General features: G+C 36.5%; 1 protein-coding gene across 1 annotated transcript in view; it reads left to right on the forward strand.

Moving 5' to 3' along the window:
• LOC122809266 (cytochrome P450 2J4-like) overlaps positions 1–18,957 on the forward strand; it is a 668,981-nt gene that overhangs the window by 442,042 nt on the left and 207,982 nt on the right. Inside the window, exon 7 of the mRNA XM_044080640.1 lies at positions 18,408–18,595. Within this exon, the coding sequence (XP_043936575.1) occupies positions 18,408–18,595 (188 nt within the window). The remainder of the gene's footprint in view (positions 1–18,407; positions 18,596–18,957) is intronic.

The following is an 18,957-nucleotide window of genomic DNA, read 5'->3' on the forward strand; positions in this document are numbered from 1 at the left end:
CATTCTGCCCGATAGTCTCTGGAAGGGGCTCGTGTACAGAACTGTTTTCCATCTTGTTGAAAAGCATCTTCAGCCTGTACTTAATAAGAATGTTCATGTCTTAATTGATTCCAAACATTTTTTAAACGATTTCTGTTTTTACTAATCAAGTTAGTGATGTGGGTGAATGTCTGCTAGTAACACTGGATGAGAAATCATTATTAACAGTTATTCCAAATGCCTTTGGGTTAGATTATATAGCGAAGTATTTAGAGCATCAGAGTGAATTTGATAAAAAGTTGATAGACTTTCTTTGTTTATTCATTGAAATAGTACTTCAGAATAACATATTTGTTTTTAATGAGAACTATTATTTGCAGATAGATTGCATAGCTGTGAGCACATCCTGCGCCAATAGCTAGCCCAATATGGTCCTTGCTCACTGCGAAGATACATTAGTTTTGAATAGTGTGATGTGGACGCCTTTCATAAGATTTTCTCAATGCTTTTATTGTTTGGAAGGGCTTAGTTAAAAATTTGCAAGACTTTGTTCAGTATTTGCATAACACAACATCTTTCCTAGAATTCTCATCAGAATATTCAGCCTCATCAGTTGAATTTTTAGACATATGTGATTAGATATCTCGAAGGTAGATTCAGTACAGAGCTATACAGGAAAGAGTGTCACAGGAGTACCTTATTATACAGATGTAGCATGCAGCCTGGCTATATATTTAAGAACTTGATGAAGAGCCAGGCCATATGTGCCTCGAGCCTCAATGCTAGTAATGAAGGTTTTAGTCATGAATTGGGGATACTTAAGAATAATCTCATTGAGAGAGGCTATAAGAATACAGAAGTGGAAAGAACACTTTCACAAGTAGTACCTTTGAGAGAAACTACAGCTAAACCATATTTCTCTCGCAGTAATGACATTAAAATCAACATCACTAACAACAGAAATAGTAGGGCATTTGTAAATGTACCTATTTATTATACTAGTAATGTCAATCAGGTGACAAACATCTTTCGGAAACATTGGCCAATATTAATGTGGATGAGTGAATTACGAATTTGGTGGGGGAAGAACCCCATTTTAGTTTTAAGATTAGGAAGTCTATCAAGAGACTTTTATGTTATCTGAGGAATAAGCATAGTTCAGAGGGAGAAGCGAAGATGAGAACATACTCCTCCTCTAACTGTAATTTTTGCAGCTATATAGACATCAGTAATGAATTTTCACATCCAGATTTAGGACAGAGGTTCATATTTAAAATATCTGCAAGTTGTGAAATGCACCATATAGTGTATTTAGCACATTGCATCCAATGTAGTTCCTTTTTATGTTGGTAAGACTAACAAGAGTTTTAAAGAGCAGAATAGGGAACATTTGTATAATATAAGTGTAGATCAGAGTGTGTGTTGTACCTTTAAGAAGCATTCCAATCTATGGGCACATGCATGTAAGTACTGAGCATGTGCAAGCAAGAGTGCCATTTTGAGTGAGCAGCCAGATGGAAAGCATGTATATAGTCAGTCAGTTTGTTAAAGTTTAATGTTCCAGTCATCCATCCTGATGTGTTTGTTTATAATAAACTACTTAAACGAATACCAAAGCCTCATCATCTTATTTGAATACACAAAACAAGCGACATGGTGTCAGAATGGGATCTGAAGTCAAAACCATGAGGTGCACAGTCAGAAATGGAGGAATATATACGAGTGAATCATCTGAAGCTCAAACGACTTGCAAACAGATCAGAAATGAATTCCAGGTACTAAAACTTGCTTAAATGATTTTTTTACGCAACAATTATGAAATGAAGCATTCAAAATGCTGAAAATTAATTTGTAATTAAAGGAAAGGTTTGAAACTGTAACATATTGATAAAAATATTCAATTTACTTATGAAATGCTCAAAATAACTTTGAATCACATAAACTGTTTAGAAAAGGGAAAATTATATTTTTTGCAATGTACTTTTTCACATAAACTGAAGCTATTCGAAGTATGCAAAGTGTTGGCAAGTGTGTGCAGTATTACAGTACAGTTCTTTCACAAAGTACAGTCATTTCAAAGAGATTATTGTGCATTTGAATATTATTGCAAGTGCCTGTTGTGTGTGAATGTCCATACATAATTACAAGAGCCAAGTTTGTAATGTGTCTAAAAGTAATTTGTTGGCATGGCAGAAGGATTTCACAGACCCAGTCCATTTGTGTTTGATAACAATATTGCAGAAAATTGGAGAGTGTTTGAGCAAGAGTACAATATTTTCATACTTTTTCTGACAAAGACGCATGTATAAAAGCATTTATTCTGCTTAATCTAGCAGGGTCCGAAGCCACTGAAAGTGAACGTTCATTTATGTATGCATCTCCTGTATTTGCAGAGGAGGGGGAAGACCACTATATTGTGGTACTGGCTGAAATGCGGGAAGACCCTGAGTGCTTAAAACATAAATTTAGAGAAATGTGCAACCCCCAAAGAATATTACAATGGAAAGACACTTATTTTACACATGAGATCAAAAGCCTGGTGAAACTTTTGCAGCATATAAAACCGACTTGAGAAGTAAGGCAAAAATGTGCAGATTTGGTGATCTGAGAGATGAGCTGATAGACAACCTTGTGTGTGGTATTAAAGATGATGCAGTGAGAAAGATTTTGCTTTGAGACAATGATTTAACTTTGAGCAAAGCCATAGAGATTTGTCAGATATATGAGGTCACAGAAAAGTGCACAAATATGCTTACAAATGAGATAAGCATGCTTGCAGTGTCTTCCAGTGCTAATGTTCATAGTATGCAGCATGAGGTTAAAAGATATAGGCCTAAGGGCGTGGTTCCTATAAAACCCAGAGCAGCTTCAGTAGAACCCAGGGCACACACAGCAAAGCAGAGAGGTGACTCAGCAAAACCTGGTAACAAGCCTCATGGTCAACTGTCGTAATTGTGGAGGTAGCCATGAGCCCAAATGAGTAAAGTGCTTAGCATCTGGTCAGCAATGCCACACATTTAAAAAGTGGAACCATTTCAAAAAGCTTTGTAAAGCTACATGGGCACATTCTTTTATTAAAAAGAGCATTTCACAGAGGCAAGTTGATCAGTTAGAAAGCTGCAACACTACTTTTTATGTTGACGGTGTGTTTGTGCTTGATGAAAAGGTCAATGCAGTAGATTTGTGGAAAAAGAGCATACTTTGTACTATACTGTTTGGATCAATGGGAGACCTGTAGAGTTCAAAGTTGATACCGGTTCAAAGTGCAGTGTTGTGTTAGCAGAAACGTTTGCTAGAGTAAAAGTTGGAGAACTTAATTTGGCAAAGTGTGCAAAGCTTGTTGGTTATGGTGGTGAAAAGATTCAAACAAAGGCTCAGTAGTTATTCTGGTGGGAACAGCTATGACTTGCTGTTTTTCATAGTCAAGAGACACATGCAGTCATTATTAGGCCTCAGAGACCATTTGAAAATGGGATTGCTTTAATTTAATAACGAAGTCCACCATGTAAGCATGCAAGATAAGAGCTCAGATTTCACCCAAATTATTTTTTCTGAGTATGCTGATATTTTTGAAGATGAACTAGGCAAACTCCCTGTTGTGTACTCCGTGAAACTGGACCACGTGGTAACCCAGTCATCAGACCAGCACGGAAAGTTCCAGTAGCTATGCAGAACAGAAGCAAAGCCAAGCTAGACAGAATGGTGCAGCTGGGAGTAATTTATCCAGTTGAAGAGCCAACTGAATGACTTCCATGGTAGTAGCTCATAAGAAAAGTTTAGATGACATTTGAATATGCATTGATCCAAGAGATTTGAACAAAGCATTAAAACAACCTCATCATCCAATGTGTACAGTCGAAGAAGTTGCTGTCTTAATGCCAAACGCCTCATTTTTTTTGTCTTAGATGCAAAAAAGTTAATTTTGGCAAATTTTGCTTGATTGAAAATCTTCATTGCTACCACTTTCAGTACAAGATTTGGAAGGTACAGATTTTTGAGAATGCCATTTGGAATAAATTCCGTCACTGAAGTCTCTCACCGTGCGATGGAAAATTTTTTTATGGCTATGCTTGTGTTATAATAGTAGATGATATTCTTGTAGGAGGCAATGGTGAACTTGAACTTGATAGAAACCTCAGGAAAGTTCTGGAACATGCTCGTGAAATTAATCTTAAACTGAATCTTCAGAAATGTCAATTCAGGCTACAAGAAGTTAATTATGTGAGTCAGTTGTTTACCAGTTCAGGCTTACAACCAGATCCTTCATGTAAATTACAATTCTTGAGATGCCAACTCCAGACAATGTCCAAGCCTTACAATGTTTTCTTGGCACTGTCAACTATTTAGACACGTTCATTCCAGATCTGAGTCAGCTTTCAGCACTGCTAAGCGAGTTGACATGCAAAGATGTAACTTGGTTTTGGTTGGAACAACACCAAAACAGAAAACTGCCAGTCCACCCACTTTAAGATAATATATTCACAAACCAGTAACTCTTTCCTGTGATGCTTCAAAGTTTGGTCTTGGTGCAGTCATTCTTCATGAGGGTAGACTAGTAGCCTATGCATTGAGAACTCTAACCCAAACCGAGATGCAGTAAGTACAAATTGAAAGAGCTTTTGGCAATTGTGCTTGCATGTTCTAAGTTCCATGATTATATTTATGGCTGACCTATTCAAATCTAAACTGACCACCAACATTTGGTCACTATCATGAAAAAGCCAATGCACGCAGCTTCTGCAAGATTGCAGCGCTTGATGCTCAAGTTGCAAAAGTACAATTTCAACCTTGTTTACACAAAAGGCAAACCTCTTTATCTTGCTGATACTTTTCCCAATCACCTAGAAAAAACACTGAACAGCATGAAAATGAGAAACCTGACTGATAAGCTTAGAACTCACACAGCTTCAGATCCTATTCTTCAGAAGCACAACCACTTTATCAGTTAAGGATGGCCGTCAAAGCAATCTTGTTTACCAGTAGATATACAGCAGTATTTTCCTTACAGAGATGAGATTTTGATGGAAGATGGTATCATTATTAAAGGTCCAAAAGTGATAGTTCCAACATCCTTGCAACAAGAGTACATTAAAATCTTGCCATGTGGCCACCCAGGAACTGATTCTACCAAAAGAAGGATGAGAGGTTTAGTAATTTGGCCTTCTTTGTCATAAAGTATTGAGAAGGTTCTTTCATCTCGTTCTGTTTGTAGTAGTACTACACCGCATCAACAAAAAGAACCACTTTAGTTAAGCCAGATTCCTGAACTACCTTGGTAAACAGTAGCTACAGATATTTTTGAATGGAGTGGTCAATATTACTTGGTATTAGTAGACTCTTATTCAAATTGGTTTGAGATTAACCTACTTCCTAACCTAACTTCCAGTGCTGTCATTATGAAATTGAGAGACATTTTTCTGTCCATGGTAGTCTGCACAAAGTCATTTCTGACAATGGTGCACAGTTTACAAGTCAGCAGTTCAAAAGATTTGCTGAAACATGGGACTTTGTTCATGTTACTAATAGTCCTGAATACCCACAATCACATGGCTTGGCTGAAAGTGCAGTTCAAAGTGCAAAACAGCTTTTAGAGAAATCCAAATGAGACAATACTGATGTTTTTCTAAATTTGCTTAATCTCAGAAACATTCCTCACAGTAATTTACTTGGTTCACCTGCTCAGAGACTTACATTGAGACAGTCCAGAACCACACAACCAATCAGTGAGAATTTGTTTGTTCCATGTGCTAAAATCAACAAAGCAGTGAAAGCCCAACTCCTAAAAAACATTTGCCCCAAAAGTCCTACTGCGACAAGACCAGCAAACTCTGAATCCATTAAAAGAAGGAGAAATAGTGAGGAAGCAGACAGCAAAAGGATTTGATTGGATTGGACTTGTGAAACATTTGTGTGAAGAACCAAGATCGTATATGGTGGAATCGCAAGGGATGGAATTTAGGTGGATTTGGAAACATTTACTACCGGTGTCTGAGCCAGTGTTACAGCATCTTGTATGTAATGGTGACTCCAGACAGCATTATATCATCTGTTCCTATTCCTGAAAGTATCCTTGAAAATCCTGGAGCAGAATATTTCCCAGTGACTGTACCTGTTGCTAAACCCAGTTCTGATTAAGTATTATATTACGAGGTCAGGCTGTATCTCAAGACCTAATCCTAGATACGTGGCAACCTGGACATGATTATTCTTGTTTATATATATATATATATATATATATATATATATATATATATATATATATAGATATATATATATATATATATATATATATATGTCTGTATAATTTGCATGCCTATTTAATCGTCATTTTTCATTGCATGACAGACTAGTCAAAAAAGGGAGGATGTAGATCAGAGTGTGTCTTGTGTCTTTAAGAAGCATTGCAGTCTATGGGCACATGCATATAAGTATTGAACGCATGCAAGCAAGAGTGCCATTTTGAGTGAACAACCAGAGTGGAAGCATATGTGTGTGCATCAGTTAGTCGGTTAGTTTGTTTTAATGTTCCAGTCATCCATCCTGATGTGTTTGTGTGTAGCAAACTACTTAGAAAAACACCCAAGCCTCATCATCATATTTGACTACACAAGATGAGCGACAATAAGGACTGCTAATATAATGAATGCGTTAGCTAAACATGTAGCAGAACATCTTACACACAATTTTAAGTTCCTAGTGATAGAAAATTTATATGAGAATATTCACATAGATGATATTAAAAATAATAGTGAAAGATCTGACCTTAGATGGATTATCAAACTTAGAGCAGACGGGGGAAGATTTGAATGATGGTGTATCACTGAAACCCATTCTGAAGGCTCGTGGCTTTCCTAGGTGAGTCAGTGTGAACAGGCATAAGTTGGGTATCAGTATTATTTGATTTGTATGTTATTTTTGAGTGTGCTTTTTTTATTTATTTTACATATATCGTTAATACGTATATTATTGAAAAAGATACTCATAGAATTCTGACGGATCAGACTCAGGATCAGATGAAAGAGGATAACATTTTGTGATTGGCTTATTCCACAAATGTGGAATTTTGGCAGGTCAATAATGCGCCCTATTAAGATGTTGATTAGAAGAGAGAATGTTGCTGTGATTGATAGAATTCCACTGCTTAGATGTTTTTGATAGGTGGATTTAGTGTACCTAACAAGACCTTCATTTTTAGGATAGTCATTTTTTGGATGTTTTAATACTCTAATTTTGAGTATTTCCTTTGCATTTATCATATAAGCACTTACAGTATGATATATTTGGTTTAGATAAAGAAATACATGGTGATTGGTTAGATTTCTACATTCAGAAGTATTTGATAGGCGATATTGCATATTTAATAATACCTTCGTTTTCAGGGTGTTTGGTTGTCTGGACGTGTTTTCCATCATCTTTTGATTGTTTCTTCTTATGCCTCATACAGACATCACTAACACAGTTGTCACTGAATAATGTTTTGTTTTAGTATGATACTATGTGACAGTACATTATATGATCCTGATGGATCAATTTTATAATGCACAGTCAGATGAATGAGGGAAATGTTTTATGATTGGCCCGTTTTAAGTTTTGATAGGTTAGTAAAGTATTTCATTATGAAGTTCAGTGGAAGAATTAAATACATGATGATTCAATAGTCCACAACACTTAGAGGTTCGTCATAGGGTGCTGTTGTGCTCTTATTATAGTGTACACTTCCTTGGTGTCCTATATAGGACAGGATGCAATGCACTTCAGTGGATGAGAGTTAAACAATGTTATTGGACTACCATTATGTGTTCAATGACTCTGATAGGTACAATTGCACTTTAACATGATGTTCGCTACTTGAATGTAATGGACCAGTGAAAATTTTTCATTTTTATTTTAATTTATTTTAAATGCTTATGATTGGTTTGTTTTAAATGCAAAGTTTTTGATAGGTGGTTTACATATTTTTACAGAGATTGGGATATGTTTAAAAATGATTTTGGCGGTCATTCTGACCATGAAAGTGCTAAACTCAATAAACATTTTATTCTGAAGATTCAGTCATGCTTCGGTTTATCCTGTTTTTCATTTTCTTCTTTTAGTAATTAGATCTACTTACTGTTTGAATATTTTATTAATGTTCCCGTTATAAACAGAGTTAGCTAAATTATGTAGATATGACAACATGATGCATCACATATGATTGTAAGTAGTGTTTTGAATGTTTTATTTATTGTAGATAGGATGGATTCTGTAACATTCGCAATTATAAGACTGTTTAAAACATGAGATTAATATGCAAAAAAGTAATGTATACAGTCCTCAATTGTGTATTCTAAATTGTTTATTTCATAAAACCAGTAGAGCTATTTAAAAAAGAGAAAGAAAAAAAATGAAACATGTAAGTATGTGAGTGAGATATTTTGGTATTTCACATAAAAAATAGGAAACCCTATTTATTTGTAAACATATTAGTAGTGTACATTTGTTCCATGGTACAGATGGATAAAACAGCAGGAATAAACCGGCCAGCTCTGTAAAGTGGATCACAACCTTTTAATATCCACAGTTCAGCAAGTGAAAAAGCACTAGAAGCATTTATATATACAAAAACAAATACAATATTCAAGCCGGTTTCGGTAGAAACACCATCAGTGAGTATACAACCACAAATCTAACTTGCATTTTATAGGTACCCATCTTCAAAGCTGCATAATGATTGGAAGATTACAAATGCTCATTAAAATCTGGAGCAAATAAGCCACCTAACTTAATAATCCAACTGTTTTCTTTCCTGTTTAAAATATTATGCCAACCAGTTTTTATTTCTCCTATCTCCCTCAATTTTGTCAATGATGACTAACATAAAATGTGTGTAGGATGCTTAATGGAATGTTTGTAAAGGGCACTGGGCAATCTTTTATTTCTGATATCACTAATATGTTCTGAAATACGTATCCTGAGTGGATGCGAAGTTTGTCCTGCATAAAAAAGCAGAACATGGACATGTTGCTAAATAAATGATCCAATCAGTGCTACAGTTGCCTACAAACCTTCCCATATACTTTGGGAGTATTTTTACTAGTAAACTGCTTCGACTTCAGGACATATCTACACAAAGAGCAGTGGCCACAAGGGCCACAACCTAAGTAACTCTCCATCTATAGTCATTTGATGTGTAGAACCAGAACAAACTTTGTTCTTTTTTTTATAGTGGTTAAAAAGAAACGCCCAACATTTTACCTCTACGAAATGAAAATCGACATCTGGAGGCTAATATATTTTACAACCTGTCATCAGGAAGTAGAATGTCCCAATATTTATGTATGACATCCATGAAATTAGAAGTGTTCCTGCCATAACTAGTAATTAATCTAATAGTATGATTCCTTCCTTGGTTCCTATGCTGATACTTCAGCAAAGATGATCTATTCTGATTGGAAACCCAATGACTAGTTTCAATAATATGTTCCCTTTTGTAACCACGTTGACAGAACCGATTGACCAAATCCTGCTGTTGTTAAATATAATTCCGATCAGAAGAACAGATACGATGTATGCGTAAAAATTGTGACTTAGAGATGTTCCCAATAATGTGTCTTGGTGAAAACTATTTGCGTGCAACAAGGTATTAAACTGTGAATGTTTACGAAAAACACTGCTGTCCAAGGTGCCATCACTATTACATGAGATTTGGACATCCAGAAAAGTAATATTGCTGATGTCATAATGTAAAGTGAAAGGTATGCCCCATTTGTTGTCGTTCAAATATTCGACAAACTCATGCAAATAAGCAGTGTCAGACCTCCACACCATCCAGCAGTCGTCCAAATACCTACGCCAGATGTCAGTCTCATCCAAAAACAAATTATAAGTGACATCATATATAAGTTGCTCAATGGACCACCACACAAAGGGTGGGGTTAACGAAAAGTATCACCAAACACAAAAACATAAAAAAAGAAGGGCACACCACAAACCTGAAAAGCGAAACTCTGTTTTATTCAAAATTAACCAAACGACTGAGTGCTTTCACCTGTACATCCCAGGCTTCATCAGAGTCATAAAAAATAAACATCACTTCCCTTTTAAAGCTTATTGAAGTGACATCACACAATAATATTAACTGTTGCCTTTAAAAAAATACAATGTATTTAAAAAGTTCATATTAAGTCCATACTCAAACCCCCAGGTAAAAAACACACACAACAATATAAAAACATAAAAAATATATAAACATTGCATAATATTCATCAAATGTTCAAATATTCAAAGCTCTCTGTTTTAAAAGTGGAACAATAGATATGTTGTCATTCTTCTTTTTCTTCTTCTTTCAGCTTTTTCCCGGTTAGTTCTGGCATTGAGTCTTGGTTGCCACCATGTCTCACTTAACTCTAAAGCCAGCTTATAATCACCACCACTCTGGTTTTTCACCACCTGGTCAATAATAAAGAATAAAAGTCTCCTAAAATTAGTGCAAATATTTGAATGGTTATACAGTGCACTGACAGTTTTCTTATTCTTGATGTCCCTGACATGCTTGGCAATTCTGTCCTTAAGTTTACGGGTAGTTTTCCCCACATAGAATGCCAAGCATGTACTGCATGTTGCTATGTATACCACATTCATGGTAGTGCAGTGCAGGTACATCTACCGGGACAATCAAGAGTACGGTGGTAACCTTCCACAGCCACATATGGGCCATCATTAACAAATTTACAATAATTACAGTGTCCACATTTAAACATCTGGGACCTGTAATGTTTATTTATTTTTGACCCATTCGTTTCCAGCAAATCTTTCACGTTCCTGCCCCTACTGTAAACTATGCGTGGCTTGTCACCTACTTTTTGTCTGAGTGTTGCATCAAAACAAGTATCCCAAGTGGTCTCCATATTTCTAAACAATCATGGTTATATTTTACTACCATAACCTTATTGTTCACTTGTAGTTTATTATTGTCATCTGTAACACTAGCATCTCACATCAATATGGGACAAAACAAAGTAGACCTACACCTGTTTACTTCTTTTTTGATACGTAGTAACATTTTAAAAGGGTAACCCCTATTCATGTTCATTCCGATCAATTTATATATTTTACTTCTAAATTCACCATCATCACTAATGAGCCTTGATAATCTGCACATTTGGCCCTTCACAACTCCCCTCTTCTGATGGGGAGGATGGCAACTGTCATAATGTAACAATCCATTAGAGAAGGTAGTTTCTGAAAATTGTGGAGGTCAAAAAACATCTTTTTTCCTGAATAGAATATCTAAATAATCAATCTCCAATGGATGAATTCTGTGAGTGAATGATAGATACCCAGTGCTTTTGTTCAAATAGTACAAAATCTCTTCTAACTCACTTTCAGTACCTCTCCATAGCACCAGTATATCATCCAAAAATGTCAGATATTTTAATATTTTGTGCATGAATTGAGACTTAAACACAAACTGGTTTTCACAATCTAATAAAACCAAGTTTGCAAAAATGGGGGCACATTTTGCTCCCATCGCAACCCACGTGACTTGCCGAAAATATTCCCCCTCAAAATACAAAAAATTGTTTTCTAAAACAATTTCCATAAGTCTGGTAACAAAGTTAACTTTAGCATTCGGTAAAATACCAGAATCAAACAAACATTTCTCGAAAGCTCGTATACCTTCTTCATGGGGAATCACGGAAAATAAATTGATCACATCAATGGCAACAAACATCAAGTTATCAATCGGGCCTACATCCCTCAACATCTTGAGACAATGCCATGAGTCTTTAAGAATGTGGTCAATCTTCACTATAATAGGTTTACTATAGTGATCAATGTAAGCGGCCAGTGGTTCTGTTTTAGAACCTCTGGCCGCCACTATAGACCTAAATGGGGGTTGTCTACATATCTGTGGATCTTTGGTAACCCAAAAACCACTGGGATAATGGGCTCATTAACTGTAAGGTAGTCAATATATGTCATATCATATATAAGTTGTTCCTCCAAATACCCCATAAAAAAGATCCGCATAGATGGGTGCAAAAGATGCACCCATCACTGTCCCTTTAACCTGCAAATAACATTCACCATTAAAGTAAAAAACATTCTTTGTTAGAACCTGTTCAGTAAGACACAGAAGAAATGTATTGAACCCTTAACTATATAATGAGACCCAATTTAACCAATATTCCAAGGCCATCAGGCCTGCCCAATTGCCCAATGTGGTATGTTAGTATAGAGGGCCATTACATCCAATGTACACATAATCCATCCTGGTTCAAGTTGCAACTCAAATATAATATTCAAAAATTCAGTATTGTCTTGAATCCTGGCTCTAACAACTTGTAGTAATGGTTTCAAATATTTAGCAAGAAAAACAGATAAGGGTTCAGTAAGGGACCCATTGCCAGAAACAATGGGCCTAGCTGGTGGTCTATGGAGATCTTTATCTATCTTTGGCAGTATGTATAGATATTAGGTTAGGGATCAGGTACCGTCAAATGAGTCACAACAGTTTGACTAACAATACCCTTATTAAATGCCAACTGAAGGAAGGAGTCGATTTCTCTTGAATTTATATGTGGGATCTGTAGACATTTTCTTGTAAAATCTCCCATCTGACAACTAACAGCCTCATCCAAATACATGGACTAATCCATAACAGCAATAGCCCCACCCTTGTCAGCAGAAATAAACAAATTAGTGTTGTTTTGAAAGTCAGTTAATATTTGAAACTGTGACGTTGTTAAAATGTTCCTAGAAACAGACATACCTTTCCCCATAAAATGTAGATCTTTGAGAACACACTGCTGGAAAGCAGCCACTTGCCTATTAATAGGGGGTATACATTTAGACTTATGAAATTGAAATTCATCAGATGGCTCAGAATAAGAATCATCACCAAAATATAACTTTAAATTCAACAAACAACAGAATGAAATCACATCATTAGCAAACACATCTTCCGACACAAAAAAACAGGCACAAAATTTAGTCCCTTGTTCAGTAATTATATTTCCTCATCAGGCAACACAACAGAAGAGATGTTATGAATATTACAACGATCATCTACTGTGGTATAAGCAGTTTTAACAGTGTGTCTAAGGTGCCTGCTTGGTTTATGTTTTCTGCCACCCCTTCATCTCCTAACCCTAAAGGGTTTCCAAAAATATGTTTTTTGGGGGATGGTGATTCCTGTCCGTGTTCACATTCTGCATAAGTGACGGAGGAATATTCCTCACCCGACGTGTCACTGATATTATTAGTTTTTATCAAAATAGATTTCTTCTTCTTTCCTCTGTTAGATTGATGTATAAAATCTGAATTAGCGAAGTTTACATTTTTCTGGTGGCTAAAAGGCTTTCCCTGAGTGTAATCCCTCATATCTCTTTGAAATTTTTGGATTGTCCTTTCCTTTATTTGTTTTTCAGTTACAATAAGATTTTTAGTACGCTTTTGAAAAAATGTGGTGTAATATGATTGACTTTCAAAAGGTTTAGCCTCTTCACAAATTTTAGAAACCTCAGCTGAATTCTGAGCTACCCTGCGTTCATAATAACCTATCAGTATTTCCACAAAATGCATAGAAGCATTCTGCTGAGCAGTAGCCCATTCCTGTAATAAGGTATCATCCACATAACTGCCACACATTGGTATATAGTGTTTTCATCAATTTATTAAGATGAAAAAAAAAACTGATTCATATCATTTCTGAATTATTTTCATTACTTTCATGAACCCCCTGTGATGTTAAGATGTTAGAACCTATTCCAAACATGTGGAGGTCATCCTTGTCCACAGACAAACCCAGGAGTATAGTTAACAGGTCCATAACCATCAACTAACCCAGCAGTTGCCTGTAAATGTTAATACAATTGTCTACTAAAAATTATTTAGTGATAATATCTCATTTTCATGTGAATATAATAAAAGTTACTATACCATATAAATTGCCCCCCAAAACCCAACCCCCCCAACTGACCCATATGACCCAAATTTGAATAGTGATTTGGGTGATGGAGAAAGCAACAAGGGCTAGAGGGGGGAATTAACTAATGTCAGTTCATCTACCATGGGGTGAAGAGGGCATTGTGGTCTGCTGCAGTGATGGAACCTGTTAGAAAGAGAGAGCAGTGCACAGGGATGTGTGCTTCAGTCTTCAGTTTGCATTATTACATCAGCTTTTGTGTAGTATGTACAGAAGTGTATATGCTTACAAGAGAAAGGCATAGCAGTGATGGAACCTGTTAGAAAGCGATAGCAGTGCCCAGGGATGTGTGCTTCAGTTTTCAGTTTGCATTATTACATCAGTTTTTGTGTAGTATGTACAGGAATATATATGCTTACAAGAGAAAGGCATAGCAGGCTACTGGGTCTATAGACTGATATTTCTGCCACTGGGGAAGAGGGTGCAGACAACAGAAAATCCCTAACAGACTGCCTGGATCGTAGTTATATCACAAATGGTTTCCACCCTTGTGATACGGAATGAACAGCTTGACGGTGACAGGCACTGGGCAAGAAACATAGTATAAAAACTGTAGTCCTGTAGCACCAGTTATCTGCATGCCTTGCCATTTTATTAGAGAAACACAATGAATGAAGATAGAAGTACAATAAGACTCAAAAGTATGACACTAATGTTGCACAATAAATTAAGGAAAATAAAACCAGGTTACTGTCTTTACTACATGTTAACTTTGACTGAAGGCTGCTTTGCAGGCATATCTCTCAGTTGTCTGGTATTTGTTGAAAAATACTGAATTTTAGGGTCTATATCAGAACATCGGAGTATTAAAACTTCGTATGTTCTGATATCGAACACTATTCAGCGAACGCTAAGAATAGTGAAGCTGCAGAACAGCGAATTCTTTCCTCTGGAAAGAATTTGGTTGGCCGTTTCTGTGGCTTCGCTATTCTTAGTGGTGTGGTGGAAAGTTACGGGTTGGGTTCAGGTAAGTATGCGATTGTTTGTACGTTAGGGTTAAGGGCGGGTTACGTGAGTTAGGGTTAGGGCGTGGGTTAGGCGTGTGTGCGATAGTGACAGACTTTAGGGTTAGGGGCGGTTTAAGTGAGTTAGGGTTAGGGCATGGGTTAGGTGAGTGTGCGATAGTGACGGACCTTAGGGTTGGGGTTTGGGTAAAGGTAAGTGGGTAGATAGTAGTGTATGTTTAGTTTAGTGTAGCATTAGAGGTAGGAATTTAAGTGTATGTGTGTGGTTGCTGTTTGTTTGATATGCTTGTGTTGTGTGCATGTGTTTCGGAGCAGCGAATTTTGCTGTTCTGAATGTTCGATATTTTCATGTTTAGATGTTTTGGGGTGGATGAAATGGCGTTCGCTATTTTCATCTTTTGATAATGTGATATAAACGCGAATAATTTTACACTTGGTTAACAGGGTGCCACAAAATTGCAAGTGACCCCTTTGAATTATGATCTGTTTTTACAATTTATACCAACTGCTACATCATCAGCCTGTTGCTGTCACCAGCATTACTAGAACTACAACCACATCAATGTGGGATGACTGAGCAGGAGAATTATCTGATCTGATCTGTGAGCAGTGAGAAAATAAAGCTGAATTTTGAAATTAAAAGCAGGAGTTGGACTGCCTTTTGTCAAACCTTTCTGTGCTGCTGCCCATGCACTGTGCATAGGGAGGAGTTCCTTTTTGTTTCAAATTAATAAGCAAGTTACTGTCCAACAGTCCAAGACTGAGAGTGCCAAGCAGCACCCGTCCAGCAAGCTGCAGGTGCAGCAAGTTAAGCAGAACCAACTCAGTCTAGCCATATTAATAAATGGGAAGCATTTAGGCCATGAAGCTGGTAGGAACTAAGAAGGCAGTTGCACAAGGCTAGCAGCCATAAAGCTTTGTGGCATGCATGCTTTTAAAAACAGTCGCAATCATAACAGATGTACAATCGCTCTGACTCCTACTCAAAATGGTGTCCTGTATGAGCTGTATAAGTGAGGTAATAGCTGTGGATAAGCGCATACTTGTGAAGTCAAAAAGTACAATACAAACAAATATAAATATCTTGTAAACATTATTAAAATGGTGCAATCAACACTAAAAGTCTTATCTACAGTGGAGATTGTACATTTATTATGTTTACATCAGTACTGTACTGTGCTATAAAACATACCAGCCCATACTTACATTTTTGTCTAAAGTTTCACAAAGGAATGTTCGTATTTTGGGAACTATACAGACAAGAATTGGTGTCAGTGCACTTTTGTCCAGCCAGATTTTTTTGAGATTTCACAATTCAGAAAGAAATTCCTTTTTGAATGCCTGTTTACTGGAGTATTGCATATCTTCATAATTAGTAACCATCAGTTAACGGTATTTCCAATGTGGGGCACTATAACTGGACCGAGGCACTGTATTTTTCTGTCTCCCACAATGACATTTCTCAGCATGCCCCGCAATAACATAACCTTCATATTTTCATAGCTGAGAAGGTTAATATCAAAGTATGTATCCATCCATCCATACATACATTCATCCACAACCCCTTTTTCCTATTTTTGCAAGTGGGATCAGGGTATCACCTCAACAGTGACTATCATCTAGAGTCAAGGTTTACACTGCCAGGTGGCTAGACCTGCTGATGTAGTTCTTTCACACCACACACACACACACACACACACACACACACACACGCACACACTTATGGCCAATTTAGAGTGTTCAATCCACCTACATTTATAACAAGTGACAAACACAAATGCTCAAACTAGATAAATACAGATGTTTATGTTTCAGTTATAACATTTTTTTCCATTTTTCCAAAAATTATTTTTTTGAGTAAAGGCAACCTGAAAGATTATGATATTAAGCACTGGGGGAGAGGATGCCACATACCAACATGTAGTTGGGGTAGGGCATAAAACATTAATTTTAGACAACTGTGTAATAGTGAGCTGGTCACTGCTAGACTTCTGCCTCATGACTGAGAAATAAACTCACTCTGTTTTTAAACTGGTACTAAGAGTCACTACACTTCACATAAGCTGTGGTGGTACAGCAGTAGCGTTGTTTCCTCACAGCAAGAGGTTCTCCTGTTCGATTCTCGGTTGGAGTGCCTTCTGTGTGGAGTCTGCATGTCCTCCCCATCGTCAAGTGTCCTCCGAAAGACATGCGTGAATGGACGTGCCTTCACTGAAGGTTGGGCGTCAGGCTGGAAACTCGGCACCATAAAAAAAAAACTCAACTGCCAATCATTAGCAGACCGGAGTTCCGCTGTGGCGACCCCTAACCGGGAAAAGCCGAAAAGACAAACAGCAACTAAGAGTCACTTCACACTGTCACAAACTTCACCTTTTATGTGTCAGAATGTTTGAAGCATTGTATAAAACCAACAAACAGTCCTGGATAGGGAGCTTCTTCAGAACAAAACCAAATTTCTAAAAACACAGATGAGACTCGCCACAGCAGAAGTATGAAAATAAATCCTTTAATAGCTGCAGTAAAATTAAGCGCTTTCACTTCCAAATGACGCTTCTTCAGACTTTAATAATTAGCTCAGATGAGAAAGCAGGCTATTTCTAAGCCAATTTACTTAGACACACAGAATGAATATGCAAGGTCTGTGTTAAATACTTGGAGTATTCTAGTACTTCTGATGTGGCGAGTCTCATCTGTATTTTTAGAAAGATGTTTGAAGCATTAATTTGAACTTTGGAAATATTTTCCACCTATATATATTTAAAAAGATATTTTACCCACTGTCCAGATTCATTCTGTCTCAGGTAAGGAGCTGGTACCTGTTTACAGAAACAGCTTGGAAAAACATCAATCAGATGCTGATTTCCCGTTCTTCAGTTCTGCCATCAACAATCTCAATCTCTCTTGTGTAGGGTTGTGTATGTGAGAGATCTCCTTGATGACACCTGTTATGTATCATCTTTTGGAAGGATATTCCTATATCCCAGGATTAATTTATTTTGTTCTTATTTTTTCTTAACTTATACAATGTTTAAACACACTAAATGAAATGCAATAAGGGTCAAAGTAAGATTCTACATTGATTTGTATGCTCATGAAAACACCATTAGCTGTTGTCTTGTATGATTTTTTTGAGCTAATGACAGTTAGATACAGATTCCTTTCAAAATTATTTGATAAAGAAACTCTTCATAGTATGCATTGTCGTTTCATTTTGCTGGGAGGTGTTGTATGACTCCAATCATGTTAAGAACAGAAAAAAGCCTGTAACACAGCAGTCTGATAAAATTAACCTTCTTGGACTTCATACATATCTAGATATGGAAGTGAGTATATCTTTGCTAACTGAAATGGCAGTAGAGGTATTCTAAACATGTAAAAAAAGATTAAAATGAGATGAACAATCTGACAGTACAGCGGCATGACATATTGAAGAATAGGTAATATGAAAAGTAAGTATGAATTATGAGGATTGTATTTTTTTCTTTTTGTTAAAGAAAGATGCCAGCAGGAAATAGACAATGATGTGGGAAGTGAACATCTCCCAGTCTGGGAGGACCGGTTGAAGATGCATTATGTCAATGCTACAGTTCATGAAATTCTGCGGTTTGGAAATATTGCACCATTAGGAGTAGGCAGAGCCATTGCAAAAACCTGTAGTTTTGGTGGTTATGTTCTACCCAAGGTAAGTTTACCCACTTCTTTATTACTCTTTGCTTTGCAGTTTTTTTTTTTTTATACAGTTTCTCACTTTTAGCCACCAGATTTTGTGTTATATCTTGTATTTTAATTTTATCTCAACCTACTGATTTTTTTCTGTATTAAAAATTCCCATTGTGGATATACTGTGTTGTGGTATGTTGTAATCGTAAGTCTTCACATAAATAAGTAGACCAAGACGATTGAACATGGAATTGTTTTTAAAGTTTACTTTTACACAGAAGAGTTGTTACCTGAAAGCTTTGTATTTCTATTAAAAGATTGGTGTTTGGTATTTCCAGAGTGAGTTTTTTTTGTTTGCTTGGTTTTGTTACTTTAGACTCAGTT

The sequence above is a fragment of the Protopterus annectens genome, chromosome 8.part0, assembly GCF_019279795.1.
Source record: "Protopterus annectens isolate FY-2018-M chromosome 8.part0, PAN1.0, whole genome shotgun sequence".
Taxonomy (NCBI): domain Eukaryota; kingdom Metazoa; phylum Chordata; order Ceratodontiformes; family Protopteridae; genus Protopterus; species Protopterus annectens.